This window comes from Podarcis raffonei, chromosome 13 (genome assembly GCF_027172205.1).
Source record: "Podarcis raffonei isolate rPodRaf1 chromosome 13, rPodRaf1.pri, whole genome shotgun sequence".
Lineage (NCBI taxonomy): Eukaryota > Metazoa > Chordata > Lepidosauria > Squamata > Lacertidae > Podarcis > Podarcis raffonei.
The window spans coordinates 28,625,661-28,640,389 of record NC_070614.1 but is presented as its reverse complement, the minus strand read 5'-3'; the positions used below and the strand labels follow the sequence as shown (position 1 = coordinate 28,640,389).

Below are 14,729 nucleotides of genomic sequence, written 5' to 3'. Positions count from 1 at the left end.
GACGTTCGCAAATGTATGCATATGTAAATCTAGATGCTACATACATGTTACATGCAAAATTTCAAAGGGAGATAAGAAAGTTTGAATTCTGTTTCTTCTTATTTGAATTTATCTCCCTTTTCCTTACAAGTGAAACTGTGGAAATATATTTTGTTAGACGTTCATCTTTTTTCTTTTCTTTTCAAAAATACCGTAGTAATTACAGCAACAATCGCTGGGTGAGCAGGACTTTTGATCGTGGAATGACTTCTTGATGTCCCAAGAAGTTCATAAACCAACTCACATGTTGCTGGTGCATGCCAAAGCAGGGAAACTAACAATCTTTCTGATCACATCCCTGATTTCTTTGTTTCTCAGAGAATAAATGATGGGGTTGAAGAGAGGGATAATAAAGGCATAGATGACTGCAACAATCTTGTCATAATGTCCCGATCCCATCCATGTCAAGTGCATGTACATGAAGCCAGTAGTTCCAAAAAAAGTAAGGACCACAATGAGGTGGGAGGCACAGGTGGAAAAAGCCTTCTGGCGCCCCTCCGAGCTATTGATCTTAACAATGACTTTCAGTATCTTCATGTATGAGAGGAGGATGAGGAAGATGGGGCCCAGGATGACAAGGGCATGGAGGGAGAAATCCAACACAATGCTGGTTGATAGGTCTGTGCAAGCAAGACTGATCACCTGAGGGAAGTCACAGAATATATGATCTATATGACTAGGCCCACAGAAGGGTAACCTGGAAGTCAGAACAATCTCCGGCAAAGGACACACAAAACCACACACACAGCATCCCAGCACGAGCTGAACACAAAGTTTGGGCGTCATCTTGGTCATATAAGTTAACGGGGCGCAAATGGCTAAGAACCGGTCGTAAGCCATCACTGCAAGCAAGCAGGCCTCTGAGATACCCAAGCTGTGGAAGAAATAGATTTGCAGAAGACAGCTGCTCAAGGAAATGGACTTCTTGCTTCTCAGAAAGTCCACCAGCACCCTGGGCATGGTAACGGTGGTGTAGAACACCTCCAAGGTGGCCAGCACAGCAATGAAGAAATACATGGGGACGTGAAGGCGAGGAGTGGCAGAGATGAGGCTGAAGATGAGAGCATTGGCACTGAGGATGAGCAGGTAGGTCACCAAGAAGATGGCAAAGAGGAGTATGCCGTAGTTGCCCAAGTTGAGGAACCCATCAAGCTCAAACTCAGACACTGAAGTGCAATTGATAGCTTCGACCTGCATCATAGGTAGGCTAATCTAGAATAGGAAATAAAATATATGTATGCATCAGTCTTTCACTGCATTTCCCTGTAACTTGAAAGATACCACTCCCCGAAGTTTGTAAGGGTCATTATGACCACACAAATAGTATAGTACAGGTGAATCTTTTTAACAAAAACTCCATAATTTTTGGGGGGATCTGTGTGTCAATTACATAAAACCACATACTTCCATTCTCAGATATGATTCGGAAAAAACAGTGGGTTGGGGGTGGGAAGGGAAGAGGAACATTTCTTTTACTTGGCGCAGATTGGAATATAAATATTTTGAATTTAAACCTACGTCGTTTAAGCCACTTCTATATCAACCCAACTTGACCATGCAACACTGATAAGAGGCATTTTCAAAGAGAAAAAACCCCACCCCTTCACTGACACCAAAGATAAAAGAGAAACCAGGTCTGGATGAAATGTGCTAATTTACAGGTATTGATGCAAATCCTGATATTATTACTATGCTTTAATATAAATACCATATATCTCACCAGGCAGTGTATGCACATTGCACCTTTATAGCACATTCAAAGCACATTTCCTCCCTCAAAGGACCCTTTGCTCAGGGTGCCGGGAGGTGTAGCTCTGTGAAGAGTAAACTGCTGTGGTATCGCCATGTGGTTTATCCATAAAAAAGCCACTGTACTGGGTGCAGTGTACAGTAAAGGGGACATTAGAAACCACAAGAGAAGCACTAGTATTAGAAGGTAAAAGGTAAAGGTAAAGGACCCCAGGACGGTTAAGTCCAGTCAAAGGCGACTATGGGGTTGTGGCACTCATCTCGCTTTCAGGCCGAGGGATCCAGCATTTGTCAACAGACAGCTTTCCGGTTCATGTGGCCAGCATGACTAAACCGCTTCTGGCGCAACGGAACTCAGTGGTTTAGACCACAGCGCAACCTATGTCCTAGTATTAGAAGCGATGGTTAATAAAGGCTGTGCACCTCTGTGCTCCCTCCCTGCTGAAAGTGATGGGCACAGTCACTGAAGGCAAACGTAGTGCACAAGAATAGAATGGCACAGGTGGCCAGCTCCCACCAATCACAAGAGACAGGAAAGTAGAAATTGCACATGGTACCTGGGACTGAAATGGGTTCATCTCTTTTCTTCAAAGTGAGCTGTGTGTTTACTCTGCTTTCAATGCCAGGACTCTATAGCATCTGGGGAGTGATGACAGTGCCTCTGAGTGTATACAGCTTGTCTTTCTTTCCACCTCTAACAAACCACTGCCAGTGCTCAAACATTCAAGATTAAGAAGCAGAGACTGGAGGCCTGATGAATTATTTCATCAACGCTTTTAGAAGATATAATAATAATAGTAATAATAATAATAATGTCTCACCCATGAATTGCATCCCATGAGGCATCCCAAAGTGATCTACAATGTTATAATAACATACACAAAATAATGTAAATATAAAAGATTGTTTGTGTGGATAGATAATTAGGTAAGTTGAAAATTTAAAACAGCAACAGGACATACGTAACATACCAATTACACCCAATACAGAAACCAACATCGACAAACACCTTAATTTAGAAGACTTGTTGAAAGAAGAACATCTTTGGCAGGTGCTGAGCAAACAACAGTGATGGTGCCTCTCTGATGTTTAATGGGAGTTCCAAGGAGTAGATGCTCCAATGGCAAAGGCTCAATTCTGATATTGTGCAGAAAGATCAGACAGTACCTGCAGGATAACCTCTCCTGCAGAATGCAGTGATTTTGGTTCGGCGTGTAGAGAAGTGAGACAATCCTTTAGGTGCACCAATCCCATCATCCACAATGGGAAAATATAATTCATTTCCAAGACCTCTGTGGCCATCCCTTGTTTATTATTACTAAGACTATAGTTCTTCAGAACATAACTGTGTCCCCAGGAAATCAACCTACCCTAGTGAGTATAAATATAAATATCTCCTAAAATCCAGGATTTTTGATTGCAAGAAATTGGATCCAAAAACTCTGGAGGCACCAAACGTTAGGCTGACTCTTTTTCACACACCCCAGGAGCCTCTGGGCTGCAATTCACACAACACACTCATCAGGGAGAAGTAATTCCCACAGAGTTTATTTGTGAGTAAATGCGCTGAAGAGTTCAGAGAAAAGAAATGCAATGGTGCACCTGTATGGTGCACACTACGTAATTTTCACAATTTTCAGATCTTAGGATTTCTCCTTACTAAGCACTGTGGATGAATATTCCATAACTAGACTGGTTCTCTTGAATACCCATAGAAAAGACTCCACACTTCCCTGGCCTTTTCACCTAGGATTGCTGTAATCCAAAAATATATCCTGATGTTGATAATCAGGGACCCTTGTTTGGAGCTTCTGAGCGGGAAGAGGAAACTGTTCCCCCCCCCATAGGGCCAACTAGTCCTTATCATACATCTAATCCAGCTGCCTTGAACTCATCCCACATTGCCATGCCTTCAACCAGTCCTGTTTCCTGCTAGGACTTGATGCTCAATTGAGTACCATAAGGCAAGACAGAAACGCCTAATTTCAAAAACCCCATTGGCACCATTCAAAGCTTTGGTTATGACCTACAAAGCTATACAGCTTGAGTTCAGGCTCTCTGAATGACCATCTCTCTCTCTATGATTCTGCTCGGCTTTGAGATATTCCAAGGAAGTCTTTCTCTCAGTCCCATCTCACTCACAGCTACTTTTGGTGAAGATAGGAGAGGGCCTTCTTGGTGGCTGTTCCTAGATTGTGGAACTACCTTCCAAGGGAGACTAGACTGGCCCTAGTCAGCTTTCCTGTCACCAGTAGGCACACTTTTTTTTTCTTCCAACAGGCCTTTTTCCTCGCCAGGCTTCCTCAAACCCGGCCCTCCAGATGTTTTTGGCATACAACTCCCATGATCCCTAGCTAGCAGGACCAGTGGTCAGGGATGATGGGAATTGTAGTCTCAAAACATCTGGAGGGCCGAGTTTGAGGAAGCTTGTTCTTTGGCCACTAACTGGCTGTCATGGCAGGGTAGGTGCTGTTCTTTGTGTCTGCGTGTGTGTGCTTTTAAAATGATTTTCAGAGATTCTCAGTGCTGTATTTATCATAGCAACTAACAAAACAAATACATTATTTGTAATAATAAATAAAATATAAGCCAATCATTAAAAACATTTTATATTTATAATTTAATATCTCTTCTTTGTTAGTCACTGTAATAAAAACAGGGTTTTAGTGATTTGGTATCTTATTACATTCCACAGAAAACTTGTCTGAAATGCTGTTTGATGCTCCAGAACCTGTCTATTTGTACATACTTGTGTGGAATCTCGATTAAAATAAAAATGGGGGGAAATAAACTGAAAGTTAACTTTCCTAAATATTTCTGTTGTTTTCTGCTCACCTGCAGCAACCTAACAGACAAGTAAATAGCGAAGCAAGGTGAAGAAAACACCAGTAGGCTACCCGCCTAGGTGTACCAGGGTGCCCTGTCCCTGCTAAAGACCTTCTGTGGGTTTTCACTTTGCTTCCCCATTTGAAGAAGGCTTGGTTCAGAAGAGCCAGGAATCTGCATTGCAAAAGTAAAAAATAACAAATCGCTGGCCTAGATCATGTTTACATCTCTTGATGAGATTAGCTCGGCAAGCGGTTCAGAAGATCACGATCCAATTAGGGTACGAGGGTGACCGAAAAAGAAAAAGGAACCCCGGCAGCGACTCTAAGCAAGGGAGCATGGGGATGAATCCCCACCCCACGCCCTCATTGAGCAAAGCACGCAGATCGCAAAGCGGCGCCTTTCGGGAGAAGGAGGAGGGATCGCGCTTGCGCACTTCCCTCGGAACGCAGGTAAGGAAAGAGGGGATCTCCTGGAACCCGCGAATCCTTCGGCGGGATTAGGCGAAGGCGAGCCTTAGTTAGAGAAAAGCCCAAATTTCAAAGGTCCTCCGGAAGACCCGCCCTTCGCCGCGGCACTCTGGGCCGTTGAGCGGGATCCGCTGTGATGCGTCTGTCTGGGGTTGTTTTTTGGGTTGTCGCCATCCCGTTTTTCGAGCTGGGGCGGGGTAAAGGGGCGCCTGTTCTCCAAAAGAGAAATGCATCCCGATATTGGGGGATGAGAGAAGCGGGGAGAGGGGACGTGTCGGATCCTTGAAGCGATCCTTACCCAATGCATTAAAAAAGAAATAACTTTTGCAAGCGTTTGTGTGTGCAGACAAATGCTCCCTCGTTGGATCAGCAACAGCGATGGCAGACGCAGGCGGAAGAGCAGTGCAGATTTGGAGGGGGGAGTGTGGGGGGTCAGGCAGCTGCCTCCCTCCCTCCAAGCCTAACAGTGAGTGTGGGAAGGGGGGTCTGATCTCGATCTCTCTTTCTCCCGCCTCCCTTCCAAATTATTAGGATGGAGGAGAGTGGGAAGGTCAAGCCGCGGTTGCCACTGAACTGGGAAGAAAGTTGCCGCGCAGCAGCAGAAAAGGGCGCCGGGGTAGCGCTGGTCCAAAGTTTTGGTATTTTTCTTATTTTCCCATACAAACACACACACACGAATAAAAAAAACATGGGCGTAGCCAGGATTTATTTAAGGGGGGGTGGGCAGGGTTTATGTTGGGCGGGGGGCGGAACCAAGCTATTTGCGATGCAATTGGTCAGTTAAGCACTTTTATTTATTTACTTGATTTAGGCTGGGAGCCGCTGACCCCCACCCACCCCCAACTACGCCCATGCACACAAACCCAGTACTGGAACTTGGTATTGCTTCTTGATCACAAGACAGCAGGGGTTGAGGAGTCCCTCTCTGGGGACAGGATCAATTCCTCACCTCCCCCCCTGGCAGCTCTTTAAACGGCCTAAGGTCCTGCCAGCGCTGAGGGAGATTGTAGCCTACCCACCGCCTGCCTTGACACACTCCTGGAGAAATAGGAAGGGGAAGCTTCCCGCTTCCTGTTCCTTCTGGAATCATCGCTCCATCCCCTGTACCCTATATGTTGTAACTGAGCCAAAAAGTAGGCATAGCGGAAATAATCACGCAATCTTCCTCTTCCTGCTTCTTGTAACCAACTCGCTGGCTCCCATTTCCTCTGCTGATGGCCGTGTCTGTATTTAAGTGCCTCCAGACTCTCTGTGTGTCACAGGAGGGGTTCCTGCGTAAATTTAGGTACACTGTTGTTCTGGTGCAAGAAACCCTGCTTAAAAATGAATAAAAATGGATCTTCTGCGGTTAGGGAACTGACAGTGTAATGCACTGAGAAGTGTGGGGTGAGCAAATGATGAATGGGAAGGCATGTAAACACACCAGGAGTAACTCAGGATGAATGCTCTTTGTTGTGTAAGTGCCCCATAAGTAAATCCAAAGGAAAGCACAGTAAATAGTTAGCCGCAGGGTAAAGCAAACCAGGAAGGATGCTGAATTGTCCACAGGAAGCGTTAGACTGTAAGCTTCTTCTGCAAATGCAGCTAACTTGATGTTGCTAGGCTACGGTTCTCATCACTCCCAGCCAGCATGCCCAGTGGTCAAGGGTTATGGGAATCCAACAACATCTGGAGGAGACAGTGCTACATAAGGCCTCATTCTTGTTTCAGTGTGTAGAAGGCGTTAGTCTGGTTCACACATAACACTAAACCTTAATTTGTGGAACTGTGTTTTATTACATGATGGTGTGGCATTAAATGTGAACCATGTCCTATGGCTTAACTATGGTTTCTTTATTGCCATCAAGCCATCATCCGAAGCCACAGCTTGTTGGCTTATAAATCTTGGCTTGTTTTAATTATGACTTGATGCATGTTTGTTTTTGGTTTTTTGGTTGTAATTCAGAAAAGTGAACAAGGAATAATTTTTTTTAAAAAAAGCAAAGGTATGGGGCAAGAGTAGCTGGAAAATAAAGCAAACTGGAGAAGCAAACTGGTTTGTTTGATCATCTGTGAGGCAACTTGTGGTTTGTGAAACAAACCGTGGCTTAGCATTAAGACAGACCGATATGCTCCTTTATAATGTGTTTTTGCTAACATTTTACCATATGCTGTCCACACCAGTGGGCAAAGTTGGGTGAGAAGTAGCCAGGTTTCACCTTGATATACCATTGCCCACATAATTTGTTTTACGGCAGAAGTGTGCAATTCTTAGACTCACAGAATTGTAGAGTTGGGTCATCTAGGACTCATCTACATTAGTAAAAAAAACTGCTATGAATGCGTTATAAACATGCAACACTAGATGGTGCTGTAGAGCAAAGAATTATCTTCGCGATTTTCCATTGCGAGGTTCCCCCCCCTTTTTTGTTATAATGATTTAATTTCTGACTTATATATTGCGGGGGGTTTTCCCCTTTGTGTAGATCCACCCCTGTTTTAACCCGCTGCAATGCAGGAATCTAAACTGAAGCATCCATGACAGAAGGTCACCCAACATCTGCTCAAAAACCTCCTTCGTTCAACATTGCTCCTGTGACTTCCAACACCGTTCCACTCCTTGCGCAGCATGGAAACTCATGTGTTGCTCCAGCTGCTGAAGTTACACCTTGAGGTGTTGGTTGCGGTGCTCCACTCAGCCATCAGCCGATGCAACGCCTATCTTATGAGTATCAGAAGGCGGCAGAGGAGGAGAGTGCTGATAGGGCGGGCGATTCAGAACCACATCTTGAGGACTAGGCGCATCATTCAGAGGAGGAGGAGCTGCAGACATATGGTTCCTATCGTCACCTTGTTGGAAAGCGGGCCGAAATTGCGGCGCTGGTGGGTCTGCCCCACCAAGCAGCATTGGTGGGAGCGTTCCATGCTGGGGACCCGGGACGACGAAACGTGGATCGAGAGCTTCCAGATGAGCAGAGGGACCCTCTTTGAAATTGCGGACGTCCTCCGACCCCAGCTCCAGAGGCAGAGAACTATCATGCGGGAAGCCATCCCCGTCGAGAAGCGGGTCGCTATCGCCGTGTGGTGGCTTTCTAATCTGAAGTGCTACCGCGAAGTTGCCGCTCAGTTTGGAGTCGGGAGGTCGACGGTGGGAGAGATCGTTCTGGAGGTGTGCTTTGCCATCAAGCACCTGCTCATCCAGAAGACAATCTATTTGGGCGACTACTGGAAGGTAAAGATTTTTTTTAATGTGTTTTTTAAAAAGTTGCTGCAGTTTCACAGGTTCAAACTAACACTGCTGCATTTTCTGGAGGGTGTGTGAGTGTGTTGAGTTGCACATTGCAAAGGAAAAATAGCTATAGATAGATAGATAATTTTTCTGTTTTACAATTTCAAATACTCATTTTACATCCTTAAGATATCAACAACTTCCCTTTTTCTCTTTCCACGCTTCATTTTATATATCTTAAATCCCTGCATACTTTAACAAAAACTATACCAATCAGTATTCCATTACTGCATCCATCAAAACTTATTTATTGCATCCGTCAAAACTTACTGTTGAATTTATCTTAACGCTGCCAGCGTTTTCAGCTATACAGTGGTACCTCAGATTACATACGCTTCAGGTTACATATGCTTCAGGTTACAGACTGCGCTAACCCAGAAATAGTACGTCGGGTTAAGAACTTTGCTTTGAGATGAGAACAGAAATTATGCTCCGACGGCAGCAGGAAGTGCCATTAGCTAAAGTGGTGCTTCAGGTTAAGAACAGTTTCAGGTTAAGAACGGACCTCCGGAACAAATTAAGTACTTAACCCGAGGTACCACTGTACACTATTATTTTCCATATATTCAATAAACGTTTTCCAATCTTCTTTAAACGTATGTTTATAGTTATAGCTAAAAAGTTGGACAGATGGCAAGAATAATATTGATAGTGTAAGAACATATGCTAATTGATATTATTCTTGCCATCTGTCCAACGTTTTACCTATAACTACATGCGGCAATTGCCATTGTATCTGTGGGTACTTATGGAGTAGTCAGTGTAGCAAAATGTTGCTTTCTTTGACATTTTCATCCCACCTTCCCAGATATAAAATCTTCCCTAGGCAGCTTACTATCATCATCATCATCCCACCTTTTCCTCAGACTCGGACTCAATTCAGCTTACAGATAATATTGTTGTTGTTGTTTAGTCGTTTAGTCGGGTCCGACTCTTCGTGACCCCATGGACCAGAGCACACCAGGCACTCCTGTCTTCCACTGCCTCCCGCAGCTTGGTCAAACTCATGTTCGTAGCTTCAAGAACAGATAATATAGTTATACAGATAAAACTTCAATGTAAATTAATAAAACTAATATAAGCATGAAAACATAACAGTTGCGCAGTGTCAGAATACCACTTGCTGAAATCCTATTGGTGACCTGCCATGTTTTATATTATGTGGAAGAGATTTCCGATACGAAACGACTGAATTGTTCGAAACTGCATGGATTGCTGCAGTGGGACGGAATAATTTGGGAACATGGGGCAGAAACTCACATATATTTGCATTGTAGTTTATATGGAATGTACCTGTTTCCTGAACAGTGTTTTTCTGTTTTGCACTTGCAATGCAAAATTAGTAAAAAATACTTACACAGCACAAAAAAGAACACAGCTTGCTACTATGCCATATCACTGTGACTTTTTTTGGATGTGGTGGGTGTGCTGTGTGGACATTTTTGGGGTGAAATTGTTGGCACAACCACAAAACAACCGTTTTTAAATTTACTACTTCTTTGTTGCCGCTTACAGATCATGGATGGTTTCAGGAAGATGGGATTCCCTCACTGCGTTGGCGCAATGGACTTGACGCATCTGTCCATAATAGCCGCTACGGGTCCGGGAGACGAGTGCAACAAGCCAAAGAACTTCTGTTCCATTCTGCTTCAAGGGACAACCGACCACACTGGCCGTTTTACTAACATTGAAGTGGGATGGAGCGGGAAGAAACACGATGACGTGCAGATCTTCCGCAAATCTGCGCTGTGCCAAGCTATGGACGAGGGCACCTTTGTCCCGGGGAACCCGACTATCAACATTCAGGGTGTGGAGATCCCACCTCTAATACTCGCCCATAGCACCTACCCTATGCGGAAGTGGCTCATGAAGCCCTACGGAGGCCCCTTGGACCAGAGGAAGACCATCTACAATAGGACTTTCAACCACTGCCACAACGTGGTCCAGCAGGCCTTTGGCAGGCTCAAGGCAAGGTGGCGTTGCCTCACTGCGAGGCTGCCAGTGGCAGAGGAGAACGTTTTGGCGGTGGTCACCGCATGTGTCGTGCTGCACAATATTTGTGAGACCAAGGGGCACACCGTTCCCGAAGGTGTGGACATCTCTGAGCACGTACTGTTGGCAGCATATAACGAGGACTGCCATTCCTACGAAACCAGCAGTGAGTCGGGAGGCGAGGAGGTGCGCAATGCGATCTCACATTACCTGGCAGGAAATACTGAATGCTGAGATCTGGACTTTGCATTTCGGTGTGTTTGGCATTTGTTTTGTAAATATAATTGCCTTGGTTACGCAGACGCGTTTCATATGTGTGTATGCCATCTACACTCGTTGAGTAAAGCTCAGGTTAATGAAGCCAGATCCCCTTCCCTTCATTCCTAAAATTCCATATTTTCCCTGCATTTTGCATCATATATATATATTACAGTTCACACCATTTGCACAAGTTGAATTAACATGTTGCTGCCATAAAGATGAATATTAAGTGCACATACAGCCTGCCTCGCCCCCACCCTAAAACTTGTAATACTACCTCCCCACAAGAGCAAGACATCTGCCCCCAGATGTACAAACAACAACAGCTTCCCTTTGAAAAAATAACAGACAAGTTAACGAAGGCATTGAAACACACTGCCCCTTCCTCCTGCTCTAGGGAAGGGCTCTGATTAAGCCATCTCCTCTGACCCCTTAGCACCATGGTGACTGAAACACAACTAGCTGGAGGAAGGAGAGGAGTTGCTTTAATTCCCCACGCCAAATCACAGTTTTTAAAGGCAAACGACTCCTCAGTATGTAGCCCTCTTTAGGTGTTAATGGTCCATGGAATGACTCACTCAGGATAGCTCTGTGAGCGTAATGGTAGTGGGGGGATTGGAACTCAGGTTCCTCTGGTCCAAGTACAACACACTGGCAAGCCATGCATTTGTTTTCCGTTTAATCAAGCAATCTAAAGACTTGAGGGGGAAAAGGCAGGTTCTTGAATTCCAAGGTATGTGAGGGGTGAGACAACCCAAAACCTAATTACAGTGGTACCTTCGTTTAAGACCAGCTTAGTTTATGAACAACTTGGATTAAGAACGCTGCAAACCCGGATGTAGGTGTTTTGGTTTGTGAACTTTGCCTTGGAAGCAGAACATGTTGAGTGTGTTGCATTTGTAAATTGAGTCCCTCGCTGCTATGGGAAAGCACGCCTTGGTTTAAGAACGCTTTGGTTTAAGAACAGACTTCCGGAATGGATTAAGTCCATAAACCAAGGCACCACTGTATGTGGAAACCACTGCCTCCTTGGAGGAAGTTCCGTTACTAGGGAGCTATAACCAAGAAGGTTCTGCTAAAAAGGTGCCTGGTCATTGAGGCCACCCAGGGATGCTGCCAGGGATCAGTAACTACAGGTAACATGTAAGCCCCGTCTTGCATGCAGCCAGTTATCAAGGCCAATTAATCTTCCACCAATGTCCTCCAACCACACACTACTTAAGTCTTTTCGTTGGGCTCTATTCACATCTGACTTGTCACTAAGGACATTGTTCAATGTAAAAGAACAAAAGGGTGGTTTGGGAGGAAGTGGGATGACTTGGGTGTGGGTGTGTGGGTGTGGCAAGGTTAGGTCTGAAGTGTTACATCCACCTGAAAAGGAACCTCTTCCTGACGAGAATTAGGATGGCATTCCACCCTTATCCTAAACCAAGCACTGATTCCCAGCCCTATATAATGAAGCCTTTTAATGTGTAATGTTTTATTATGTTTTTATATGTGTTGGGCGCCACCCAAAGTGGCTGGGGCAACCCAGTCAGATGGGCGGGGTACAGATAATAAAATTATTATTATAATACACACATTGGCATATGGCATCATGGAGTCCTGGAGTCCAGCAGTGACAAAGACAGCAGGTCGGAGACTACAGAGTCATCAGCTAGGAAGGAAGCCTGAGTTCCCAACTGACACTGATAAGACGGTCCTATTTTCATCAACATTCTCCTATTTTTGTTGGAGAAATGTTGGAGGGTAGGTAATGTTGGTGATGCAAAAGATGACTGAACCTGAAGGCTGGTAGACAGGAGTCCCCTGAACCATAACTGCACAAGAATATCCTTGCTAGATCATGCCAGCGGCCCACCTAGCTGCTTGTTCCGAAGTTGGAGCCCCTGTGTGTGTGTCGACAGCAAGCATATACTGTATAGTTGTCTCGAAAATCAGGAATTTTGGTTAATAGTTGGTGCTAGAAAGAGGAAGGCGTCTTGGGGTGCAGCAAACGCCTCATGGCGTCCTTGACTTCTTTGTTCCTCAGGCAATATATGATAGGGTTGAGCATTGGCGTCACAACATTGTAGAGCACAGTTGCCAAGGTGTCAAAATATACAGAACGGCTGGCACTGGGCCTGTTATAATTGAACATGCAGGTGACATAGAATAAGGTGACCACTGTGAGGTGCGAAGTGCAGGTGGAGAACGCCTTGCGGCGGCCTCGATTGGTACGGATTCTCAAGATGGCCGCCACGATGCGGACGTAGGAAACCACGATGCAAAGGAAAGGACTGACGCCAAGCAGCAGGGTGACTGCCAGCAAGGTGATTTGGTTGGGGAATGTGTCCGTGCAAGACAGCTTGAGTAGCTGGGGGACGTCGCAGAACAAATGGTCCAGGTTGTGAGAGGCACAGAAGGGCAGGAGAGCGGTCATGGCCGTGTGCAGGACTGAATTGAGGAAGCCGCAGGCCCAGGAGGCTGCCACCAGCCGGGCACACAGCTTCCTGTTCATGAAGATGGTGTACGTAAGTGGGTGGCAGATGGCGACGTATCGGTCATACGCCATCACGGCCAGGAGGAGGCACTCGACCCCTACAAAAGTCACCAAGAAGTAAAGCTGAGCCAGGCAGCCCAGGATGGAGATGGTCTTTGTCTCCGTCAACAGATTCTTGAGCATGTGGGGCAGAGTGACGGAGGAATAGCAAATGTCCAGGAATGACAGGTGCTGGATGAAATAGTACATGGGCGTACGAAGGCCAGAATCTAGCCCTGCGGTCACCAGGATAAGAGCATTGCCCAGCAAGGTGGTGATATACATGGTCAGAAACAGAAGGAAGAAGAGGGCTTGGGGTTCCGGGAAGCTGGAGAAGCCCAGGAACACAAATGATGTTGTCGCGGTTTGGTTTCCCATCTGCCTCACCTCCTGTACCTGAAACGTGGGAGAGATTTAGGAGACCAAACGGAGGGACCACACCCATAACTGAAAATCATGCTTATTCCCAGCACATACAAAGCTCCATTCACGCTGTGTCACAAGAGACTAGGGCCCTGCGGGACCTGACATCTTTCCACCAGGCCTTTGGTCAGGGCGCAGCCTGACTCCCTCCTTTGGCAATCTTTACAGAACTTAAGCTTATGGTTGCCATAAATTTGATTTTAATTAATTTTTATAATGAAATGTTTTTAGAATGTTGCACTATTTTATTGTTGTTAGCCGCCCTGAGCCCGGCTTTGGCTGGGGAGGGCGGGATATAAATAATTATTTTATTTTATTTTATTTTATTTTATTATTTTATTTTATTATATTTTATTTTATTATTTTATTTTATTTTATTTTATTTTATTTTATTTTATTTTATTTTATTTTATTATTATTTCATCTGTGATCTCTCAAGCACACCATGAGTTACAGCAAGAGCTGGGATAGCTCAAGGGGTAGAGCATGAGACTCTTAATCTCTGGGTCTTGGGTTTGAGCCCCAACTTGGGCAAAATAAATTCCTGTATTGCAGGGAGTTGGACTAGATGACCCACGTGGTCCCTTCTAACTCTACAATTCTGATTGTATGTAATCTGTCCTTTCCTCCCTATTTATTTCCTGATCTATAAGATACCCGATTATTCATTTCTGTCTCTCTGTCTCTCCCTTGCACCTTCAGCATCAGTTTCTTTCTTTCCCCCTTTTACTTCTTTTGCAACTTGTGATTCAAGCCCAGCCTTTGTCCACTAGATGCCCTGAAGATGTTGCTGGACTACAGCTCCCATCTTCCGTGACCATCAGCCATGCTTGCTGGGTCTGATGGGAGCTGGCGTCCCATGACATCTGTAGATGTGGGGCAAGCCTGGTTGAGGCAAGCTGCTCTGCCATCTCTACCGGTTTGTTAGTGTCTTCCTCTTCTCCTTCCTAAACCTCACTTCAACTCCTGCTGCCTCACCAATGTGCATCACAGCAGAGATTTCTCATCCTTTGCTTCCTCTCCTTTGCAGTCTCTGCTTCACTTCATACTTCTGCTCTATTGACAAAGCTGCATGAATCCCACAGTGCAGGGCTAGGAAAGCCAATCTGGTGCCCTCCTGACGTTTCTAGACTACAACGCCCATCGGCCTCAGCCAACACGGGCAGTGGTCAGGAATGGT

The 14,729-nt window shown here is 45.2% G+C and overlaps 3 protein-coding genes across 5 annotated transcripts; 1 reads left to right on the top strand and 2 right to left on the bottom strand.

Annotated features, from left to right (window-relative positions):
* Positions 1-279: 279 nt before the first annotated feature.
* Positions 280-1,247, bottom strand: LOC128400312 (olfactory receptor 6N2-like). Its single transcript, XM_053362465.1, has one exon. The coding sequence runs from the start codon at positions 1,237-1,239 to the stop codon at positions 280-282; it is 960 nt and encodes a 319-aa protein (XP_053218440.1). The 5' UTR covers positions 1,240-1,247.
* Positions 1,248-4,857: 3,610 nt separating this feature from the next.
* LOC128399436 (uncharacterized) lies at positions 4,858-10,641 on the top strand. 3 transcript variants are annotated; one of them, XM_053360903.1, is made up of 3 exons: positions 4,858-5,066; positions 7,550-8,295; positions 9,868-10,641. In XM_053360903.1, exons 2-3 carry the CDS (start codon positions 7,693-7,695, stop codon positions 10,576-10,578), a joined length of 1,314 nt encoding a protein of 437 aa, XP_053216878.1. In that variant the 5' UTR covers positions 4,858-5,066; positions 7,550-7,692; the 3' UTR covers positions 10,579-10,641. The 3 variants fall into 3 exon arrangements, with proteins under 3 accessions (XP_053216878.1, XP_053216879.1, XP_053216877.1); XM_053360904.1 differs by lacking the exon at positions 4,858-5,066 and adding an exon at positions 5,093-5,133; XM_053360902.1 differs by lacking the exon at positions 4,858-5,066 and having other exon boundaries at positions 5,903-8,295.
* Positions 10,642-12,568: 1,927 nt separating this feature from the next.
* Positions 12,569-13,504, bottom strand: LOC128400310 (olfactory receptor 5V1-like). Its single transcript, XM_053362463.1, has one exon. It carries the CDS (start codon positions 13,502-13,504, stop codon positions 12,569-12,571), a length of 936 nt encoding a protein of 311 aa, XP_053218438.1.
* Positions 13,505-14,729: the final 1,225 nt, after the last annotated feature.

What these genes read in the sequence shown, in the direction of transcription:
- LOC128400312 (XM_053362465.1), bottom strand. Translation starts at nt 1,239, where the DNA reads ATGATGCAGGTCGAAGCTATCAATTGCACTTCAGTGTCTGAGTTTGAG.
- LOC128399436 (XM_053360903.1), top strand. Translation starts at nt 7,693, where the DNA reads ATGGAAACTCATGTGTTGCTCCAGCTGCTGAAGTTACACCTTGAGGTG. An exon ending in ATTTGGGCGACTACTGGAAG is followed by an intron (nt 8,296 to 9,867) that starts GTAAAGATTTTT and finishes TGCCGCTTACAG; the next exon opens with ATCATGGATGGTTTCAGGAA.
- LOC128400310 (XM_053362463.1), bottom strand. Translation starts at nt 13,504, where the DNA reads ATGGGAAACCAAACCGCGACAACATCATTTGTGTTCCTGGGCTTCTCC.